This window comes from Leptodactylus fuscus, chromosome 3 (genome assembly GCF_031893055.1).
Source record: "Leptodactylus fuscus isolate aLepFus1 chromosome 3, aLepFus1.hap2, whole genome shotgun sequence".
NCBI lineage: Eukaryota > Metazoa > Chordata > Amphibia > Anura > Leptodactylidae > Leptodactylus > Leptodactylus fuscus.
In genome coordinates, this window is record NC_134267.1 from 62998728 (window position 1) to 63023710 (window position 24983).

General features: G+C 39.9%; 1 protein-coding gene across 1 annotated transcript in view; it reads right to left on the minus strand.

Annotated features, from left to right (window-relative positions):
* Positions 1-12246: 12246 nt before the first annotated feature.
* The window catches only part of KIF26B (kinesin family member 26B), a 260962-nt gene continuing 248225 nt past the window's right edge, over positions 12247-24983 (minus strand). Inside the window, exons 13-15 of the mRNA XM_075267677.1 lie at positions 16525-16727; positions 15071-15221; positions 12247-13180 (exon numbers count right to left, since the gene is read on the minus strand). Of these exons, the coding sequence (XP_075123778.1) occupies positions 13032-13180; positions 15071-15221; positions 16525-16727 (503 nt within the window). The 3' untranslated portion in view covers positions 12247-13031. The remainder of the gene's footprint in view (positions 13181-15070; positions 15222-16524; positions 16728-24983) is intronic.

Consider the following 24983-nt stretch of genomic DNA (forward strand, 5'->3'; position numbering starts at 1 on the left):
ACGGTACATTTTGCAGAAGAGTGAACCATCACAGCAGACTGCTTCCAGTCTTCCCCACACGCTCCGATGTTAGAGACGACTCTCACTCACGCCTGTAATCCCGGTTCTTGTCGGTATGTAAATTAGCTCTCTCGCAACACTGGGGGCGGGCCCCAGCGCTCAGACAGCACTGGGGGCATCCCCAATGCTGCGAGAGAATTCTCTCCAGTGCTGCCTCCATCTTCGTCAGGAACAGCCTCTTCATCCTCTTCTTCTGGCGGTGTCTTTTTACTTCTAGGCCTCAGGCCTCGGGCAGAGCAGACTGCGCATGCCCACAGGCCCCGAGAAAATGGCCGCTTTCAATACTATGCAAGCTGCCATTTTCTCGTGGCCTATGGGCATGCGCAGTCTACTCTGCCCAAGGCCGGAGGCCTTAGAAGTTACAAGCCACCGCCGGAAAAAGAGGCTGAAGATGACGCTGCTGAAGAAGAGGAGGCGGCGCTGGAGAGAGTTCTCTTGCAGCATTGGGGCCACCCCCAGTGCTGTTTGAGTACTGGGGCCCACCCCCAGTGCTGCGAGAGAGCTAATTTACATACCGATAAGAACCGGGATTGCAGGCGAACGGCAGAACGGAGAAGACAACGAAAGGTAGGAGAAGAATAGCCTTTCTTAAGGCTATTCCGACGTGGTACTTAGAAAAAATGTAGTAATTACTTGTGGGTATAAGCCATAAGATCCAGAGCCTTGCTGACATTTAATTCATTTACAAATTATCGTCACGTACTCATGATTTGGTTTCCATTTATTATGTGACTTGACTTTTTCCTTTTCATTCATTTTGTATATCTTATCTAGAAAATGAAGCCAAATCTATTCATATAGTTTATAATTAGTAGTAGATAACATCTGTCTTGAGCAGTATTCTGCCATATTACCCCCTCCTCATGACAGCGATGCTGCAGATTACCAGGCTATCAACAGGTGAATAAAATCCAGGCAGAGACTTCAGACTCTGGGGCTGCGAACTTCTGTACTCCATGTAGAAATTGCAAGTGGCACAGTATCCGCCTGACAATAGTATCACACACAGCCCCGGTCCCCCGTGTGATTGTCACTGCGTCTTGGAAACTAACCAGGAAAATAGAATACAGAAACCTGTGAAAAGATGTCAAGACTGACTGAATGGGTTTTGTAAAACCAATTTCAGATCAGTGAATATTTTTTGCGATACGTTCGCTGTAAAGAAGCATGTCTTGAAATCCAGATATTTCCATTGGACATCATTTCGGGTTAACCCCTTACCACCATGCGCCAGTCCTTCCGTTATGCCCTATTGGTGATATGGAATAGCTGATTAAAATAATACAAATGATAAATCGAAAATACAATAATGCAACATTGTGTCTTTTTTAATTAGCTACTTCATTACAGAGGTGAAAAGTTGAACAATTAAGTGTTCGGGATGCAATATGAATATTTCCCTAGAGTCTAAACGCAGTCTGGGAAGTTACCATAGTAACGTCACATCCAAGGCAGACGAAATACAATTATTTTGTTTAATATGAAAACATAAAAGAAAATAAGAAGCTGGAAGCCGCTGCTTGGAAATGCCATCATTTGCTCGAATCCTCTGCTGATAAGGATCTTGCATATGAGGGCTCTTTCTACAAGATTTTGATACATTTCCTCAAGTAATGTGTTTACTTCTCAATTGATGGATGCTCTGTTCTTAATTTATTCATGGTCAGACTGTACTCAATACTGTAAGTGATCAGCATTTCAATGCAGTTAGCACATCAATCACGACCAGAGGCATTATGGGTATTTATTTATTCATACAGTATTACGGGCCCTTTGATTTAGTAACGTGGCATCAAAGCAGAAAGAGAGATATTATGATGGAATTCACAGCTACTATGTTATAGATATATATGTAGCCATCTTCATAGTCAAAAGTATACTGCTGGTGTAATAAAGTTATCAAGTCATTCCGTCACGAGCAAATGCTCAGAGCTGCTGCCTTGTATCTTGGGTTACATTCAACTGGTTCGTCATCTATATCAGAGATCAGCAGCCTTTTATGTATAATAAAATCAGGGACGGGGTACTCGGCAGGGGCGTTACTACTGGGTAAGCAATTGTAGCAGCTGCCACAGGGCCCGGGACATTAGGGCACCAGCGACAGTCGCTACCGCTGCGTTTTTTTATTTATTTTTTAATAGGCCATCGCTGGCTGGAGTTACTCTACTTACTTACCACTCCTGGCAGGGGCCGGGATCGGTAAGTGACGCCGCGGGCTCCACAAGCACTATTATACTCGGGGGTCTTTTCATTTGGTTTCCATTTCTTATTAAAATTAACTTGATTTTTAGGATATCTGACAATACAACATTCAATGGTGAACTAGTCTGTAATGCACCCCTTTATGTGTGCTGCCAAGCTGGACCCTAGTACATGACATCCTTATGTGTATGAGCCCTTATATAATAGTTGTTCTGGTCACAAGATATTTGAGGCGGTTTTTAGACATATGGGGTGAATTTAGTAGACAAAATATATGAGGATTCTGGCACAATTTGCACAACAAAAACAAACTGTCTAATGTTATGTACCACATTTATCAATTATTATAGATATTTTTCCAACTTCAAGTAAATGGGGGGAGGGGCTTTTAGTTTTATTTTCATATTTTAATAACTTTATAAACATTTAAAATTTTGAAGAAAATAACAATTTCTTTGATTCACCGTATTTTGTTACGCTAGATTCACACCTGCGAGCAGAACCTAGGTCACGTGGTGCAGACACAGGAATAGCTAGACACACAGGCTTGCTCCCATGCACTTAGCCTCCCCCCCCCCCCCCCCCCGAGAGCAGCAGATACATCACTTGACTTTTGAGCAGATAAGTCAACGGTTGTGTCAACAATGAATTGAATAAAGTAAGATAGTGGACAAACAAAGCAGTTTTGCTGAAGCAATGTATTTAGGAAAAGTTACACTCCCCTATAGCTCTTTTCAACTAATTTGTGTATTTTTAATAGTGTTTTTTTTCTCAGTAATGGAGTCGCAGACAGGTTATCATGCTATTGTGCGCTGACAGACTCCATATAAAGTACAGAAAATAATAATCTCATTAATTTACAAACTCTTCAAATATCTAATGTAATTTCTACACCATTATAATAGACCTGACAGCACAATAACAACCAGCAATGCCAGACCAAGTCATTAGCTGTTTCTTTCCAGACTTCACTAAATCTAAACCCGTCATTTCCTCGTAAACATACACTGTGGTTAGTCATACATAAAATCGCTGCTGGCTTCAAATATGAAACACATTCACATATTTATATCTAGTAAAAGGCGACAAAATGAGAGACTGTCAGCATGTTAATTCATGTAACGTAATATTTTTCTCAGTATGGCAACTAGCAGGAAAGGAAGTAAAAAGTTGGAGTTGGCCAAATTCTGAATCTGGATTTAATGTTGAAGAAATGTTTCAGAAATGGTTATACTATTCAGATCTATGACATTTATTACATTATTGTAGTTTTTGCTCTGAGTTTGTTCTCTTCTAGCTTTTTTATGCTTGTCCAAGTCTCCAGTTTATACAGTATCTAGTTAGTCTATGTTATTTTGATCCTAAAGGGATTCTGTCATTAAAGGGGCTCTATCATTGGGAAAAGTCATTTTTAGCTAAGCACATCCTTGCATAGCCTTGAAAAATGCTATTCCACACCTACCTTTTGTATGTAAATCACCTCAGTGTTTTTTTTTAATGAGCCCGTTTTTATTCATATGCTAATTAGCTTCCAGCCAGCACAGGAAGTTCCCAGCAGCACTCATCCCTGCTATTATCTCCTATGAATGTGTGCAAACAGGAAGCAGGAAGTCATCAGCAGCAGCCAGTGCTGTTCACATACATAGGAAAGAATAGGCAGAGGGTGCACAATGAGACTACCGGGGTGCACCGAGAGGCTACTTAGCATATGAATAAAAACGGGCTCATTCAAAAACCACTGAGGCGATTTACATATAAAAGATACATGTGGAATAGCCTTTCTATAAGGTTATACAAGAATGTGCTTAGTTAAAAATGACTTTTCCCAATGATAGAATCCTTTTAAAATGCTATTTTTTTTTCTCACTAACAAGTAGGAATAGCCTTAAGAAAGGCTATTCTTTTCTTACCTTTAGATGTCTTCTCCTTGTCACCGTTCATTAGAAATCCCAGTTTTCTTCAGTATGCAAATGAGTTCTCTCACAGCATTGAGGGCATCCCCAATGCTGTGAGAGAAATCTCCAGCGCCGCCTCTATCTTCGTCTAGAACGGCCTCTCTCCATGTCTTCTTCTGCCGCTAGGTTCAAACTTCTACGCATGCATAGACCCTCCCAGAGATGCACCCATTCCTTATTGCTTTGGACCAGTCAGTATTTGAAGACTACTTAAACTATGGGGGCGCTATAGTTGCAATATGGAGTGTTACAATTGTTTAAGGGGAGGCACCATGGGGACATTACAATTATTTAGGATCACTTCTGCTAAAGGGCATTATAGTTGTATAGGTGCACTATAGGGGAATTTATTATTTAGGGTCACTATAATTAAGGTTATTTAGGGACAATGTTGTTATTTAGGGGCATTTTGATGGTACTATAGTTGTTTAGGGGTACTATTATTGTTTAGGGACACTCTGGGGGCATTATTACCGAGTAGAGGCATAAAATGGGGAATTAGTATAGAGTAAGAGAACTTATATAGTATAGTCCACCATACTCTGGCGGTATTATTTGACCCTTATATAGTGGAATTGTCAATAATGTTGATCTTGATAGTAGACTTTCTTTTCGGTAACAGTATTGTGATAATATTGTATACTGTATATGGTACAGGACCTAATGAGGCGAGACGAGGTGAGGCGGCCACCTCAGGCGGCACTTTCAGTGGGGTGGAAAAATCGAACATTTTATTACAGGCCACTCTGAAACCCAAACTGAGTGGCCTGTTCTTGGATGGCTTAGACCTCTTATTGCCAGATGAAGAGGCAGCAGCAACCGTCTGAAAAGACCCCATAGTATAGTAATAGTTCATGAGGGTGCTACTATGGGACATAATAGAGGTTGGTAGAGCAACTGTGGGGCATAATAGTTGGGTGGGCAACTAAGGGGCATAATAAAGGTTGCAGGGTCCACTGTGGCCCCTACAACCTCTACTATGCCCCACAGCAGTCCCTGCAACCTCTGTTATGCCCTACAGTGGCCCCTGTAACCTCTATTATGCCCACAGTGGACCACCCAACCCCTATTATGCCCCACAGTGGTACACCCAACCTCTATTATGCCCCAAAGCGGCCACCTGCAACCTCTATTATGCCCCACAGTAGCCCCTGAAACCTTTATTATGCCCCACAGCGGCCCACCCAACCTCTTTTATGCCCCACAGTCTATTGTGCCACTGTGGAGCATAATAGAGGTTGCAGGGGGCCGCTTTGGGGCATAATAGAGGTTGCAAGGGCTGCTGTGAGGCATAATAGAGGCGATAAGGGCTGCTGTGGGGCATAATTCTGCGTGCAAGGGACATTTGTAGAAAGTGTTAGTTAGGTAACATTATGAATTGAAGGGGCAATATATATGTGTGTGTGTCTGTAAAATTTGCAACATAGACATCTTTGACTCCTCAATTCTCCATGCACCTAACTATATATATATATATATATATATATATATATATATATATATATAGTTAGGTGCGTGGAGAATTGAGGAGTCAAAGATGTCTATGTTGCAAATTTTACAGACACAAGTCACAGTTGTATGGAGTGGTCATGGCGGTTCAAAGGGAAGAGACGGGAAATGTGATAAGACGTCTCCTGTAAGTAACAAAATATTGCAGCACTGTATTCACTGTAATGTTAGCATTATTAGCGTTATTCAGTCCGGGTGGGGTGTCTTTTGATGGTCTGCCTCAGGCAGCAGAGAGGCTAGGTTCACCTTTGATATGGTGATAATATTTGCTCCTTTTATAGTGGTATTATTTAGTGACTGTATGATGTGTGATATGTTGGTATTATATAAATGATTAAGGGCCATGAACCCACATTAATCTCGAGCCAGTACTGACATAACCACCATCCTTCATCATTATATAGAGTGTTCTTTTTTTTTTTTTTTTACTTTAGACAATGTCTTCCCTTATATTTACAGTTTTCTCTGTTTTTCATTATATACAATATCGCTAATGACTGTATATAGTGTCCTCCCTCATTATATAAAGCACCACCTTATCTTCATATACAGTATCTTCCCTTGCCCTCTTTTTTTTGTGTTCTCCCTTATTATTATATACAGTGTTCTTCTTATCATTGTATTGTATTGTTTCCTCCCTTATTATTGTAGACAGCATTGTCCGTTATCTTTATATACAGTGTCCTCCCTCGTATACAGTATTCTACCTTATCATAGTATATAGATCCCCCTTTCTATTATGTACAATGACCCCTGTTATCATTAGATATTCAGTCCATTCTTATTATTAGATGTTGTATGTTATTTGTGCAGCAAATATCCATAGGTTTCCAATCCCCTGATGAGTCTCTGCCAGGTTGGTATGGCTGTGAGTGATTTGTTTCCCTAAAAAGAAGTTGCCACACTCCCAAATGCCCAACCCATACCCATCTCCATCAACCCCAGATGGAAACCCACAGGAACAACTCCTCTGTGCTGCACTGTAAAGCAAGTGTTTTTGTGCTGTGGCTAGAGCAGGCATCCAGACATTAAGACACGGCAGGTTATTAATATAAAATATATCTCTTTCTCTTATCTCATATATATATATATATATATATATAGACAGACAGAAACTCATATATATATATATATATATATATATATATATATGTATGTATATATGTATATATATATATATATATATGTATGTATATATGTATATATATATATATTTGTATGTATATATGTATATATATATGTATGTATATATGTATATATATATATATATATATATATATATATATGTATATATATACCGTATATACTCGAGTATAAGCCGAATTTTTCAGCCCAGTTTTTGAGCTGAAAAAGCCTCCCTCGGCTTATACTCGAATCAGCAAAAAAAAAAAAAAAATTTTTTTTTTTTTTTTTTAGGAGGGGGGGGGGGTCTATGACCAGCCACAATATTAATGTATAGAATCTCCCATAAAATAGTGCAAAAGAAAAAAAAAAGATTTAAAAAAAATAAAAGTTCTAAATCATTCCTTTCCCTAGAGTACATACAAAAGTAGAAAATGACTGTAAAACACAAACACATTAGGTATCCCTGTGTCTGAAAGTGTCTACTGAATATAGGGGATCTGCAGTGCTCCTGTTCTGTCGGGAAGGGGTTAATAGGAGCACTGCAGATCCCCTATATGCAGCCAGGCTGAATTCCAAGTGGGGGAAAAAACCCCTCAGTCCTCAAGCTCAGGGAAGGGGCAGACAGACAACCAAAACACCCCCTCCCCTTCCCCAGCACCTACTGCACTCAAAAACTCCAGTAGCTGCTGCATTTCCCCCCTAGGCTTATACTCGAGTCAATAAGTTTTCCCAGTTTTTTGTGGTAAAATTAGGGGGGTCGGCTTATACTCGAGTATATACGGTATATATATATATATATATATATATATATATATATATATATTTATGGATGTATATATATATATATATATATATGAGTTTCTGTCTGTCTGTTCTTTATGCACGACCTGACCCAGGCAGATGTCACAACGCATAGTAACACTGGCCTGGGCCATGTGACATCTGTTACATCACCAAGTAAGCCCGAAGCCTGCCAGAGGCCAGGAGAGGTAAGTAAGATTTTTTTTTATGTTCGCTCACCTCCCCTGGCCCAACGATCATTATAATGATAGCAGTGTTTATTGCGATTCGCAGCCCCACAGCCTCACTTACCGATCCCCGCTCCTGCTCACAGCAGCATCTGCAGAAGTGGGGAAGTACAGGCAGCCGTGAGCAGGAATGAGTATCAGTAAGTAAATAGGACCCATTACCTACCGGAGCTACTCCAGCAGGTAACGACCTATTAAAAAAAACAAAACACATCAGTGGCCTGTCAGGACCCCCTATTGGCTTAGAAAATATATGATTCAGTATACAATGTACTGGCATCTAGAGATTTCTATATACAATATGTTATATAGGACAGTACTATACTGCCATGGCTGATAACAGATATTAATAGATTGTATTCACCTGTCCTACAGTCGGCCTCTCCTGTATGAATTTGTGTGATCAAGGTCTATATCTATGTTATCTGGACCAGGAGCTGTTTTCTGCTCCTGTAATGTGTGGTGTAGTGTATTGTACTATATTGTGTGATGCATCGTACTGTAGTGTATTGTACTATAATGTGTGATTTATTGTACTGTAGTGCAGTGGTCCCCTTCCTTTTTTGCACCTGGAACCGGCTTCAAGCAAGACCATTTTATCATGGCCCAGCAGGCGGGGTGTGGGTGGGGGTGGGGTTTTGGTCATCTGGGGGTGGTGTTATAGGCAGGCTCCACCATGCGGACGGGAAGGCTCTCCTCCGGGATGCTCTGCAGGGCAGGTGGGTGTAACATGAGCATCTGAGCAGACATGGTGAATCGCTAGACACAGAGGCTGGATACTTTGCGTTAGGCTGCGTTGTTATGGTAAGGTGTAAACTATCGGGCATCGCAGCGTTCTTAGCAGCTGCATTGTAGCAGGGCGGCGGGCTGGATACTTAGCGCTAGGCCTCAGTCTTAGCTGGATACTTTGCGCTAGTATACGTTGCTATAGTAATGTGTAAACTATTGGGTAGCTGTAGCTGCTGCAGGACGCCGCACTACCAGATAGTTTACACATTACCATAGCAATGTGGCCTAGTGCAAATTATCCAGCTAAGACTGAGGCCAGCCCTCTGCCCCATACTGTTTACGGGCAGAAAACCCCCAACGACTCGGTCCTGGTCCTCGGACCGGTGGTTGGGGACCCCTGGTTTATATTGTATTGTAGTATGTGATGTATTGTACTGTACTGTATTATGTATAATACTGTAGTGTGTGGTGTATTATACTGTAGTACTGAACTGTAGTGTATTATATTGTACTATAATGTGTGATATATTGTACTGTAGTGTTTTGTGTATTGTATGATGTATTTTACTCTACTGTATCTTACTGTACTTGAATACAATATAAAATACCATTTATTTAGTCTAGAGAAGAGAAGGCTAAGGGGGATTTTAATAACTTTATATAAATATGTAAAAAGTGCAATAAATTATTTGTTCTGTGAACTGAAGAAATAACATGGGGTTACTGCTTATGCTTAAATGAATGTAAGATTTTGCTACAAGTTTGGAAGCATTACTTTGCTGTAAAATTATGGAACAATCTGCTGTAGGACTTGATGGAAAGTATGGAAAGCTTAAAGGGGCTGTATCAGCAAAATCATGCTGCTAGAGCCCCACATATGCGTGAATAGCCTTTAAAAAGGCTATTCAGGCACCGTAAAAGTTATATTAAACTACCCCCCCCAGTTTTAAAATAATACCCTAAAAAAGAATGTGATCTACTTACCCATCGTGCACGGTGGGCGGGCATTCAGGGTCCGCCGTCTTCTTCATCCACGCCTCCTCTTCCTGCGATGTCCTCGGGTCCACTGACATTGCTAAAAAAAAAATGGCCTGGGCGCATGTGCAGTAGCCGTAGTAGAAGCAGTATGCTACTGCGCATGCGCCCAGGCCATTTTTTTTTTTTTTTTAGCAATGTCAGTTCGCGAGCGCCGGAGGAAGACGGGACCCAAGGACATCGCAGGAAGAGGAAGCGTGGATGAAGAAGACGGCGGATGATTTTGCTGATAGAGCCCCTTTGAAGAAAAGCTTGTTAACCACAATACAAAGAGCACTGAAGGGTCCGGAAATCTCATTTCTCTGTTTCCTATGTTACTGCTACAACTTCTGGGTTATGTGACCACCTCTACTTCCCTCTTGCTGCTTGAGCTAAAGAGTGTAGATGGTGTGCACACGTGACCTAAAGCTGGAGCATCAGCAGAGGAAAGAACCTTCTGCCTCCTGCTGTGCTCTGCAAACCTATGAGCAGGTGGATAGGAGGTCAGCATATATATCAGTAAGTAGGCTTATCCATTACAATGAATGCACTGAGAAATTCTTTTTTCAACCCACTATGTAACCTCATAAGAAAAATATCATGCAAGAACTGAACAAAAAAAAGCACTGTATTCACATCAGTACTTCTCTATTCATTCCTGTATGGTCCTCAATCTGTTTCAGAGCAAGACAGTTACCGAACAAATTCTCCTGTACTCACTGGGACACCTTTATTGTTTCGCACACCAGGCCTAATAAATGCACCAACAAGCGCAAGGTGCACCTATTTTATTAAGAGGTTCCAGCCTCTTAATAAATCCGGCGTATGTCTGTGGTCCAGGATGGAAATCTATGCCAGTCTGGACCTTCTGTATTATGCTTTATTGAGCAAATAAATTTGTTGGTCTGAGGCATCCCTGATCTGGCCAGATTTGCAGAAGGTGGCTAGCGAAACACAGAACGTGGGAAAGGGCCTGGTGCCAAATGTGTGCCACATTAGCACCCTGCTATGCCAGAAAACTGGCAAAGATAGGATGATAAGTTTCCCCCAATGTGTACACTGTATGGTTGGTAGTTTCTAACCACCATATTAGCGAGGGAACCACAAACTTCAGCTATAAAATGCAAGGGGGAAATGAAGACTCCATAAAACTGCTGATTATAGTGCTACATGCGCTGTGTTCATGTGCTGGTTTCATGGTTGAATAGCAAGGATGGTACATGCATGATGTCCATAGGTATATGTCCTGAGTTAGCCTCAGCCTCACGGCTCCGTACAGAGTCCTGTGATCACACATAAGTACGTGTATGGGGCCATTACAATATAATAGGATGTGTGCTAGTCCTGAAAAACATGGCTAGTAGAGATGAGCGAACACTGTTCGGATCAGCCGTTCCGAACAGCACGCTCCCATAGAAATGAATGGAAGCACGTACACTTTGCCGGCATCTGGTCGCCGTGCCAGGTGCTTCCATTCATTTCTATGGGAGCGTGCTGTTCGGAACGGCTGATCCGAACAGTGTTCGCTCATCTCTAATGGCTAGTACACTGAAAATGCACACGTTCATGTACATGGATCCTTATTCATATAACCTCAAGAAATAGTGTAAATCTTCATGTACACACCACAGTTTAACCTGAAAAGACAAATAAAACTGGAATGCTGTAAGTCCTAGAAATTCCTTTAAAGAACAAAGAACTATAGCTTGAAATTTATCCCAAATTCACCAAAAAAGAAAACAAAATCTCTAAAAAGGCATTAATACAAAAAGCCATATGTGTCACAAAAAACACACTGCAAAAGCTGCAAATAAAAAAAGTTAGGGTATGTAAACCACCAGAAGCCTACAAAGGCTAAATAGTGTCATAAAGGTGAGTAGGGAGGTCACGTGTGGTTTATAAACTCCCAAATGGACAGGTCACTTTAACTAAACAGAATTAAAGGGGTTGTCCCTTCTCAAGGATCCTATCTATACTGGTAGCTTATGTAAACTGAAGACTTTTCCTAAATATATTGCCTTAGAAATTCTTCTTTGCTCACCTGCTATGTGACTTTATTCCTCCCATTGTTTACACAGCATTGCTATCACCACGGACCTATAGGACAAGTGACATCACTCACTCACTGCTCTTGCACGCAGGAGAATCGTTCAGCTAATTGCAGTTTGCTGATAAAGCCTGGTCTGTTATCTCTCTATGTAAACACACAGTTAACACTGAGTCCATTTTTGTACAAGCATCCGCATATTATCTGATCTGCATAAGTGGTCTGTGTCCCATTCAGCAGGAGGGGGGGAAAGAAATACAGGAAGTGAGAAGCAGACACTGCAGGCAGCATGCTGAGACACTGAGTTGGGAGAACCCCTTTAAGACCAACTTATGGACGACCATAAGAATAATTCCTCATATAATGGCAGAATCACGTTGATTACAGACCTGAGCCCAGCAGGGAATGTATACCAAATTCTGAGCCAGCATCACCCTTATATATACCAACAATTGAAGAGGGTGTTTTCTCCTGATCAACCACCTAAAACTAATGTCATGTATTGAATACTATTATTTGTGAACCTCCACCTACAATAATTGATCTTTGGGACAAGTCAAGACAAATGAGACTAGAAAACATTTCTTTTAATACTGTATGGAGCTGTGCCCATTGTACATTTAATACTGTATACCTAAACATGCATACACAAGCTGTTTATCTTCAGTAACTGTCACAAAAACCTCTTACTGATCATGTGAATCCTTAACGTGTCCACACACCGATAACAGACAGATCACGCATAGTCATAAGCTGTACTGATCATAAAACATTGCAACAAACACAAGTACTTAAAACGGCAAGTCAAAGTTAAGATAATACACAATGGGAAAACAAGCTGCAAGTACATTAAAAAAAGAGTTTTTTTTCAGACTTTTTTCTTTTCTGTGACTAGCACCATCTGTACACAAGAAAGTATGAACATAAAGGTTTGGGTATTAAAGGTTTAAAGGCACTTATTCAGTCTCACTGTGGACTCTTCTCTGTCGTACAGTACTTCTGAAGCATTTAGTCCCTCTTTCTTAGTCCTCCAATGCTCATAAAGGAGGAACAAGTTCAATTCTGCTACCAGTCTCTATATACAAAAATTAACCATTAAAGTTTCTCAAAGTGCTCTCTTCAGTTTGCTGCTGACCTTTGTCTTTTTATATTTTAAAATTTCAAAACATATTTGCAAGTGTGTCCATTCTAATCGACAACGTCTTCCCTGCCCTTCTTATCACATTCTCGGTCACGTTCCGACATCACATTGTCCACTGGTTGTCTTCATTCCATAGTCTTTGGATGTGGTTGGGAGGGTGAAATGAACTATTCAGGGAGAATAAGTCTGTTTCGTGGTCACTTCATCTCAACCCTCCATGTTTACCGACGCCTTGAGGTAATATCAAAGCAGGTGATCATCATAAGGTGAGCCTTACAGAAGTTGACTCGGTTTTCTAAACGTTCTGTAACGCACTCCAGTGCTTCCAAATATTCCAGAGAGTCCACCTCGTAGGTCTGCTCCAAGTCAACTGAAAAAAGTAGAGAGAGATTAAAATGTTGCGGTATCCATGTAGATATAAAAAAAACTATGGCACTTGCATGAAGTTGAATTTCAGCCTTAAGGACTGAATATCCAAATTCTATCTATCTATCTATCTATCTATCTATCTATCTATCTATCTATCTATCTATCCATCCTTCCATCTCTGTCTGCTTGTCTCTCTCTCTACTTATTTATCTCTGTCTAGTGTCTATCTATCTTTCCACACACGACATGTCATGAATTCAGCAGAAGATCTTTACAGAATCATACACTTCATCCTATTTCAAAACTGTTTTACTAGACTGAACCCATTGTTGATGGAACCAGTATGGGATAACAGGCAATTTTATAAATATATATGGTTGGGAAAAAACACTGGAATATTTCAATGAATATTCAAGTACAATATTCTATTAAGTTGGGACAAAACAATTCCCAGTTGGCACATTACGGCAGATGCCGGGTGTTTAACTAGGGCGGCCACTCGGTAGCCGGGCAGCCGCCTTGTGTCTTCTGTTTTATATAGCAGACGTCATGCGCTAAAGCTAGCAGTTGGTGCCCGCATTAACCCTTTTGGCACCTCACTCAAAGGTGTCCGAGGTGCCATTTTCGTTGCAGTGCGTGGGGGCTGCCATTTTGCCAGTGATCACAGGCAAGCTCCAGGGCCAACGTCACATTGGCATGACAGCCGGGAGCCTCATGAAGGCTCTCCAGCCTGTCTGCAATGATTTTCTTTTGCAGGCTACTCTATGTAATGTTGATCACTAATGCAATGTAATGCCTAGCGGATCTAATAAATGCAAAAAAAAAGTATTAAAAATTCAAATCACCCTTCTTTCCCTAGAACACATATAAAAGTACTTAAATATTGTGAAAAACATACACATTAGGTATCCCTGTGTCCGAAAACGCCCGCTCTACAAATCTATAAAAAATATTTTTCCAATACGGTAAACACATTTTTCCAATACAGAAAAAAAAATGCCAAACCACGTTTTTTTCACTGTTTTGCCTCTGATAAAAATTAGAATAAAAAGTGATCAAAGCAATAAACAGTCCCCAAAATGGTAGAACTAAAAAGTACATCCTGTCCGCAAAAAGACACCCTATACATCCCCGTACATGGAAGTATAAAAAATATATGGCGCCTTTTAGAAGGAAAAATTTTGGCACAGTTTTGGATTTTTGTTAAGGGGTTAAAATGCAAATAAGACCATATAAATGTGGTATCCTTGGAATCGTACCGAATCATAGAATACAGGGGACATTTCATTTTGGCTGCATAGTGAACGCCGTAAAAATGAATCCTGTAAGAAAGTCGCACATAGGCATTTTTTCTTCAAATCCCCCCCCATTCTGAATTTTTTCCAGCTTCCCAGTACATTATACAGAATAATTAATGGTAGCATCCTGAAGAAAAATTTGTCCCGCAAACATTAAGACCTCATATGGCTCAGAGTGGAGAAATAAAAAAGTTATGGGGTTTGGAACGGGGAGGGGAGTCAAAAATTAAAATTGAAAAATACCCGCGGTGGGAAGCGGTTAAGGGGGCTAATGCGTGCAAGGACAACAATCCCTACACTAACACTATTGCTGAACATCTGACATTTGGTTTATGTTAAATTTTGACCCTTACTGTACTTAACCCGTACTTTACATTGTGCAGGCAATGTCAAGTTGTCTTGAGGCAGACATGATCTTTCCAGTGTGCCTAACAACGCCCTATTTTTCTGACTTGTTGAGATGCTGCCATATCATTGGCCGAAAAGATATTTGCATTAACTTGCAGGTAAAAGAAGGTTTCTAACAAACTGACCACTGCTTTTAAGAAGTCCTTTACACACACAAAAAAAAATACTATTCAAAATTGACTTACATTCACTAAGCCATTTATTTGGATCCAGCATCAGGTACTGTTTGGTGATCTCTAATTCCTTCATAAGCCATTCATATTTAGCTTTGACCTCCGCAATTCTCTGCTGACGATGTTCAAGGATCTTCAGTTTTGAACTAAAACGTGACACCGTCTGATAAAAAAAAATAATGTATACATTTAGTGAGTCAAGAAGGTTGGATCTAAATAACGTAAGTCATATATAATATATATTCTTCTATGGATACTGAGTATTGTAAATGTCACAAATACTTTACACTACAAATATTGGTTATACTCAATACCTTGTAAACGCTCTCTTGTTTTGTCCATTAAAAAGGAATGTTTCAGTCTCCCCAAATTATTTGTCCACTTTCTCCATATGCTCTGAGAATGTATTTCTGTTGGCCCATAATATGTTAGCCTGCATTACTAGAGACTATGCTGTACAATCATGGGTGGATCCCAGAGTTTGTCTACTGGGCTTGTTAGTGGGAGGTGGTAGATTTGGAAACCCCCTTGGCCTTAGGAATTCTAAGATTACTGTTCCAAGCTAGGAAGCTGTTGGTGAACCGGTAGAAGTCCCGCCACATGTAACCATTGAGGTTCCAATCAGCAGCATGAAAGAAATCAGGACGTCACCGTCCATGAGTGTTGTGTGCTTTCCTTAGGCCATTAAAATATAGTATACAACCCCTTTAAAGACTAAAAGAAATATTATCCGGCTAGAATGTGGTATTTATATTAAAATAATGTTCCCACATAAATATGAGGCCATATGGGGGGGTTGGTGGGAGGTTGGCTTGATACTCCAAGACTCCCTTCTGCAACCCTCTCATTAGATTGAGTATTTCTTGCAGGCCTTACAACTCTGTTCCAAATTTAAGGACTTTGCTCCCATTTGTGGTGTGTATGTTTTTCTTCGCTGAATCTCCACACCACTGCCATACCCCTCCTCAATCAGCTATTTGGTCTATGGACGTTATGGTTTATGTACAAAGGGTAAAGGCTGCCTAACTCTCTTTTAGTTTATACTTTTCCACACCATTTGGCTATTGCTGCTGGTGTGTGGGTTTGGGTTACTTTAGTTTGTTTTACCTTGTTCTTACATTACGTATGCCCTATCCTCACTGTAAGTTACTCTGATGTTTTCTTCTTTGTTTTGATTGTATTTTTTGTCTGACAATTGGAACGTGTATGATGAATAGTTTCAATAAGCATGATCTGATTAAAAAAAGAAATCACAGAGAGGTCATTGAAATGTAATGTATCCATGTAATGTATGGATGGACTGGGTACTCCAATAGATCATACTGACAGAGGATGTAACTACATTACTTTTAAGATGTGGCCTAATTTGTGGCCAGAGATTATAGTGGCAGATATTCTGCTTCTATGGTCTCCTGTGACATTTATCTGGTACTGCTTATGGTCAGCTAACTATTGGACATATATACCTTGCAGTCTTCACTTCGGCGACGTTGGAGCCTCTCCACATCATCAATTTCATAGACTTTTATTTCAAATGGCTCTCCTAGACCTCGCTGTCCATTACGTAATGGCCCATCCACCCAGCGGACTCCTGGGCTGTTGGCCGGTTTCCTTACCGGAGAGGTTGCATCGAGTGATAAAGCTGGAATAAGCCTGCGCCTTTGTGATCCTAGTGGAGAGAAAAATAAGGCGATGAGAAAGTTCAGGAACTTAATAGCATTCTTACTATTAGACTTACTAGTAGAAATCTTATTGTAAGAGCAGCCTTAGTCTAAATTTTCAGAAATGTATATGGAATTTAAATTACTAAACAAAATTCTCATTTCACAGATGCGGATACAAAATCTACAAATGATAATGACAACTAGAAACTCAAGTCACATATCTTATATCCGTCCAAATGCCTACACTTTAATGCTCATTAAATGATATTTTATGTTTAGTACTGTTTATATGTTCTCCATTTGAGGTAGACCATTGGTGAGGTAGACCATTGGGGAAGTAGACCATTGGTGAAGTAGGCCATTGGTGAGGTAGACCATTGCTGAGGTAGGCCATTGGTGAGGTAGAGCATTGGTGAGGTAGAGCATTGGTGAAGTAGGCCATTGCTGAGGTAGACCATTGGTGAGGTAGGCTATTGATGAAGTAGGCCATTGGTGAGGTAGGCCATTGGTGAAGTAGGCCATTGGTGAGGTAGGTCATTAGTGAGGTAGGCCATTGATGAGGTAGGCCATTGGTAAGGTAGGCCATTGAACTCTACCAGCTTTGCTTTTAACCATATCACATTAATTTATTTAGAAATGTATTGCATGTGAATTGGATCAATTGTTCATAGTTTTAGTAGCAAACTTCTAGCTTTACAATTTGCATTAATTAAAAATAAATGTTTTATTTATGTCTTACCTCTCAACTGTAAGAGGACTGAAAGAGGGACAAAAGATACGGACTGCACAGCAGACCAAGCCAAATGTATGTAAGCCATGCCTCTAACCTCACCCAGAGCCTATAATATGGTCACTTGTGCTACTACTCAGTCTCATTCGCCCTTGTGGCCCCAAATAATGTCCCTATTCTGGATATATATAGTACATATATCAGTATATATCTGTCGTGAGTGTATATAATATATTAATGTGTGTATGTTTTCATACATGGCTAAAAATGCATATATAATGTTTATGTCGCTAATGTCTATACGGTATATATGCCTTTGTCAACATCCATATACAATACTATAATACTTATGTGTAATGAGTATATGTCTCTGTAATGTGCATACAGTATATATGCCTTTGTGATCCATGTACAACACTATAATACCTAAGTATAATGAAAATACATCATATACAAACAAAGTATATGATGTTTATGATGTATGCATGGAGAAAACAGGGTTCTGTTCCCTAACTCACTCACTTACAGAAGCAGCACTATATAAAAGATTACAGGGACGTACTAAATAGTATTGATGTGAATTCAGTAGCCATGGGACAGTAAAACTCTTATTAGATGCTGTAGCATGTCTGTGCCTTTGTCTTCGTTCCTCTTTCTCTCTGTATCTCCTTTCCCTTCCCTATAGACTTTTATGGGTAATTGGGCACATGGGTACTCGGATACCTCTGTAAGCTAACAGTCTATGTATGGAGACCAATACATAGTCAGCAGAGATCTCAGAATAAGTGAAGAGTTTGGGAAGAAGGAGTAATTAAAACCACCAGGTGTAGAAAAAAGCATTTTTCTCTGATGAGATAAAGTTTATTATATTTACTTGTACTGTGTTGGTGACTATTTATGTTTATTGTTGATTGTACATATTAAGAAATTGATTGACTACTAAACAATTACCATGATATACAAATTGTACAGCGCTGCGGAATATGTTGGCGCTATATAAATAAAATTTATTATTATTTAATTTATAATATCACAAGAAATAAATCAGTTTTTGCACTTTATTTTTTCAGATTTGGCAAAAGTAACCTTTATGTCTAAATTGTAGAACAATATACTGCATGAGTTGGCAAGACACAGCTAAATAAGAGCAACTTTCTTGTGGTTTCACTAAGTGGGAAGGCGCCTTGGGTATTTTTTTATGACACCATGACTGACACGATCAGCATTACTCAGCTGAAAGATCGAAGCGTTCTCCCATTTCCAAATTCCACTTAGATTCCATTCATCACTCCCTGGTGTTTGTGGTTTATATGACAAACAATTGATAAGCTGAGCTGGAAAGACACAGGTAACAAAGCAATAGTGTTTGTTGTACTGCCATACAACAGGATGGAGCTTGTCTCTCCATGGAGAATAGTAACGTGAGATTTTGCTGACTGTTACACATAGCGGGCCCAACGTAAATTACCAGCTGGGTAAGAAGCCTGTGATCGTTTTATTCAGATTAATCTGACAATTGGCATTACACTGAAGGCCTGACAAGAGTTAGTTTGCAAATTACAAAAGTATAAGGCCAGGTTTAGACATGGTGTATGTTTAGTTGCTTCAGTGGATGGAAAAATAAATTCATACTATAGGCCTCATTTATCAAAACTGGCCTTGTTACCTTTAATTAGAATTCTAATTATCTATCCTTTGATTAACTCATAAACAAGAGATCTGTCAGCAGGTCCCCGCACAAATCAACTGTATAGAGCCAGAAGTGGACAGCTCTGTACACTGTGTTTTATACTGGTTTTCCTGAAGACAGATTCCCTTTAAACTGCCATGATAGCTGCACTGAGATTGGTTGTTGTGGGGAGCAAAGTCCACATTCATTGGAAGTCCCATTGCAGGTAATCTATCCGTACTGGTTCACTGTCTACCACTAGCTCTCTCCTGTGTAGCACACAAAAATTTTTGGAAAATGTTGCAATTTTGGTGCAGAATGGCTTCAAAAGAAATATAAACCTCTTATTTTTTTTTTCTAAGTATGCTGGATCTACTCCTAAAATGGGTGCCAAAAGGATACTAGCTGTAGCCCTATGCATAAACTTATGATGCCAGCATATATGGGAAATGCAGCTTAGAGGGGCAACTGATCCAATTTTGGTAATCCCTTTCTCTACCACTATGAGCACTGTGGTTTAATGGATACAACCCATAGTCTATCTTCATTCAGGATGAATATGTTTAGTTTGTCTCTCCCTATATCTACTTATGAAATTAGGGTTAATTAACCAAGGATGTGTCATCCTGACAAGTTCAGTATGTGTGGTGCTCGAAAAGATTTCTTCAAGGAGGATAGATAGGAAGCCCAGACAGCAAGGTATACCTGGGAATTATATTAAATGAAATTGTAATAATACTATTGGGGTGCAGATATTAAAAGAGAGGGCACGCAGGAGCTGGATGAAGTCTCAGGTACAGTCCAGATAGTTTATCTGCATGGTTGTTCAAGTTTATAAAAGAGAAAATTGGGAAAATTCACGTAAGTTTACATAAACTCAGAAAGCTCCCTTAAGTCTAGATGGGACATTGACATTCATAATCCAACATCTTCCAATGTCTGTATGCATTCAGTAACAACTTGTCTATGAACAGGATGAGCTGTCAGCACCTCCATTAATCTCAGGTAGACTATTAACTCTTCTGTGTGGAACACTTGGAAGAACAGAAGAAGGGTTCAGGAAGTGTGAGAGAATTCCCGGCACAAGCTCAGACACAAACAATCTGATCTTTACAATAGCTGTGTTATTCCGCTGCTAGGAGACACGCAACCGGTTTATATGAGGTTGTGCATTTACAGGATAATGAAAATGTCTTGCTCCCTACTGCAACTTGCTGAGATGATCTTCCCCAAACCAAAGATTTATGATTCTCATCAGCAATAAAATAAAATCCCCTACGGACCCTGCTGTGGCAGGTCAAGCATGCACACTGCACACCTCTGCACTCACACTGACCTCAACAATTTATTAACATGGCGCTATCAATAACTGTACTGCACCGGCCTCCATGTACTGCTCCAATTCAATTATACAAGCTGATAATAGTATTCACACCACCACTGCACTTATTGCTGACCTTAAGAGGAAACCTGCATAAACAGTTGCGATTTTTGTAAGGTTTCTGCAAACTAATATATTCCAGAGTGAGGTCACCCTTACAGAAGAAGTGATGACGGAAAACTATTTATGAACAGCACTAAAGAACATATAGCTCTTGAGATTCCCTAAACAGAAGCCCTACTGCCTACTAGCATGTGGTATAAGGTACTATCTTGTATTACCAGTTGTATTGTGTTACTTAGATATTTATTTGAGATGTCTCTCAGCTTCTTACACTTCTCATCTTGCTCTTTTATTCCATGGTTTGGAAATGTATTATATACAGTCATTGACAAAAAATAAATAAAAAATAACGCACATGTAGAAATGTCTCACGCAGATATGTAAAGGATACTGGTGTGGCCACATATAGACAATGGGTCTTGGCATGAGACAATATAAAACTGCTTTCCCTGCTGCCCAATAAAAAGGCTTTCAGCTGTTGCTTTTGGGTAGGGTACCTCTTGGTGAGAGATTGTTGACAGCTGGACACGCCTGAAGACATATTGCCCAGTTAACAGACTTTGAGATTAGGTGCATATTGGACTGAGAGAAGCAGGACGGCCGTTTCAACACATCTCCTACCATTTAGGGCATTCTGACCTAGTTGTTGAGAGTAGTTATGTGACGGCACTTACACACTGCAAATACGCTCTGGAAGGGCCAGTAGAGAAGGTGATCTAGGCAGCCATTGCATATGACAGTTGGTTATTTCTACTAGTAGTACAAGGTTCAATGATATGTGCAGGGCATCTTGTGGCCACATGTATTGTCTCTCATAACAGGGCTTTCAACTGGCATTTTTCAGTAGGATAATGCTCGCCCACACACAGCAAGGGTTTCCCAGGAATGTCCAGACACAGGAATGTCCAGATTGCAACACTTCCTTGGCCTGCCCCATTGCCAAATTAATTGCCATTCCAGCATTTATGATGCTGGATCTATAGACCCAACTGCAACATCTATAGACAAATGTGCCATAAGAATGTTCACAAATATTTCTTGGTGCATTATTTATTTATTTTTTGTCAATGAGTGTTCATTATAAATACAACATCTTAAAAAAAATGTAATCTTAACCCCCCTCCCCCCAGTAAATCTATACAAATCGAGCAAACCTTTGTGGCATTGTTTGTGCCAAAATTTTGGCACACCTTGTTTTAGACACATTGGTCAAGGTCATATTTAGGACCAGATTAGGCATATGTTGACTCTTTTTAACATAAAAAATTAATCTAGTTTTAAGCTAGCTCTTGTTGAGCTAGGTTAGTGTGGTCTAGTATGGAAGAGGCATGGCTTAAAGGAGTTAACAGTTCTGGTGGCAGAATGTCTGCAGCGTTTTCCTTTTTGTAAAAAACGCTGCAGGAAAAAACACTATGCGTTTCCATGGGGCCTTAGCCTCAAATGTATGTTAGAATTTTGCCAAAATTCTGGGACTGAGTAAATCAAATAATAGATAGTATAACGTTTTTGGGGAAATTTGATATCCATTGTATACCAGAAATTAGCAAACAAAATGCAAGACAAACAACAACAACAAAAAAATCACATATTTTGGGAAATGCCATTTTTTTCCTACAAAATTTGAGACTCTTTTCTGATCTACAAACCAAAAAAAGGTTCCAAATCTGGTATAAAAGAGAATCTGTCAGCAGCACATTGTTTGTAAACCTAATCCTAGTATCATAAATATATGACTCTACAGTTTCCAAATATGTCTCTGTAAGGCTGGTCTTACACGACCATAATGCTTTTACGGTCCGCAAGTTGTTGATCAGCAACATAGACTCCGCAGATGCCCGTAAACTGCCGCACTCGCCCATAGAGTTCTATGGAGCGAGTCCGCGCAGTGCTGTGTATTACGGCCATTACGGACATGTCCTATAAATTGCAGACCTCGGTTGCGGCCCGGCACACCACGGATAAAATATCTGGTGGTGTAAGAGACAGCATTGAATATAATGCATCCGCAATTGAAAACCCTCAATTGCGGACCATTTGCGGTCTTAAACTACGGTCGTGTAAGACCAGCCTTATTCAGCCCATTTTTTATGTAAATTGTAGTTTTATTCACATGTAAGTGAGGGGAAAAGTGCTACGGTATACCTGGGAATCTAGATCTGAGACCAATGTAAGACCAGGTAAGCTAAGACACAACCCATATACATTTTCCTCTCATTTGCATATGAACAAAACTTCAAATCACATAAAAATGGGGCTCCAGAGCTGAATAACAGAGGCATATTTGGAAATTGCACCTCTGCAAAGTACTGGGATTAGGAAAATGCTGCATAAAAATACAATGCTTTTCCAATGTGGTTTTTCCACAGCGTTTTTAGCTCCAGTTTGCAAACAAACTAGAAAAAAGGCAAAAATAAAAAGAAGCAATAGTAGAAGATGAATATGAGTAATTTTCCGATAAGCCACATAAATGGTAACTTTTCTTACAATTGCCATTTGTTGACTTAGTTTAGTCAAAAACATTAGTCCATATATGTCGAAATTCTTTTCACATGGACCAAAATTCTGTCTTCTATCCCTCCCCAAAACTTTAAATTGGTCTAGTCAGTGTTATTAATTGTGGATTTCAACTTCATAAATGTCTAAGGCCCTGTGCAGTGAATAGCTGTAAAAAAAACACTGCGGAAAAGACTGGAGAAATAAACATTTTTTTCTGCAGGGTTTTTCACAGAATGCCTGCAGAGTTTTCACCTGCAGACTTTCTGTTCCTGGTATACCTGTACGGAAAATGCCGGCGTTTGCGTTTTTGTAATTCCCAGTATTTCTGCTGCAGATTTTTTTTCTGCAATGTGTGGATGGGATTAGCCAAGATGTAAGACACAGCGTTTTTTGCTGCAGCGTAAAAATGATTTGTGATCTTTTTAGTCCGTTTTGGCTGAGGTCTAAAATCCGTCACATAAATGGGATAGAGGTGTGACTATTCAACACAGAGTGGTGGTAAATGGCTTCGGAAGGGTTAAACATTGATTTAAAGCTTCACAATGACCCTTCAGTGTCAGCGCAAGTCTCCGGCTACTGATGTATGGCGATCATTTATGTCAGAAATGTTTCTGGCCACAACAGTCATAAATAAGCCGGACAAGGTTGCGTGACCTGAGATGAGCATATCTTCACTGACATAATCTTTGGAGCACTATGAATTGTAGAGACAGGGCTCAGGAGTGCTGAACACCAATAAGCAGATTGTGATCTCCTCTCCTAAACTACTTGCCCTTTTTTATGATTTGCCATAATGAAAAAAATCCCATTTGGAAAAAGGATGGGCTGTGGGAGTTGTTGTCTTTGATGCTTTCCTGTCATATTGCCACAGGGCATCATCTCATAACCGAACTAATTCCAACCCCTGAGATCTCCGGCTATCTCACTGCTATATTACTCTGAAACCAAAGGTAAGGTAAGAACAGAGGGCTCACACTGCCCTACAATACATGGCTGGGGTGCACATCTCAAGTAGCTATGGGTATTCAGAAGGTGAACAAAATAGCAAAAATAGTCAATGACATATCCTTACTAATATTATAAATGGGAAGAATATGCAAATCTGTCTCCCAAGATGTAAATAGGGAGACAGTGCCTCTGTTATGCCGCCCTCTATGGGAAGCACCCTGAACAACATGCCCGACTTCCCAGAAGTCTTCACTGCATGATGCAAGGTTATAACCAAATCAATTTCTCAGCTACGGACGGCACCGTTTCTGTCTGTCTCCACACACCTGAGAAGGTGGTCTCTCCTTAAGGAGTGACATTATCCCCATCTCCATAATATTATAAATGTGAAAGTTTGTGTGTTTGTATATGCTTGTGTTTGTTCCTTAATGTTTGTTCCTTAATCACAGCACTATGAGCTCCAGCTCTTTATTTATTTCATTTTACTTACTTGTACTACAAATGCTTATACAACCACAGCAACATATTTTACAGAACAAACTGCCTTACAATATACCATGAATTCTTTGCTATGGCAGCGAGTAAAATACGATGGCTGTAAGTAATAAGTTATGCAGGACTGTAACAGATAAGCTCTATAGCATAATGCAAGCGCAGTACAGTATCTTACAACCCGTACAATCAATTTTATTGCTTAATTATATCCAAGGCCATTTTCTCATAGCCTTTTGTGTGCTATTGATTACTAATACAGCTACAATTTTATGGTTCCAGCTGCTCCTCCAATCAATTTCTCTCCCAGTGATGTCAACACCAATAATGTTCTAGCAGCTGATTCATGTAAAGGGTAAAGGGCTGATGACTATATTACAGTACCAGTTCTGTCCTGTGTAACATAATCCTTCAATTAGTATGTCTATAATAATATCTCTGCAGATACGCACACTGCCTGAAAGGAGTAGCCATTTGGCCTG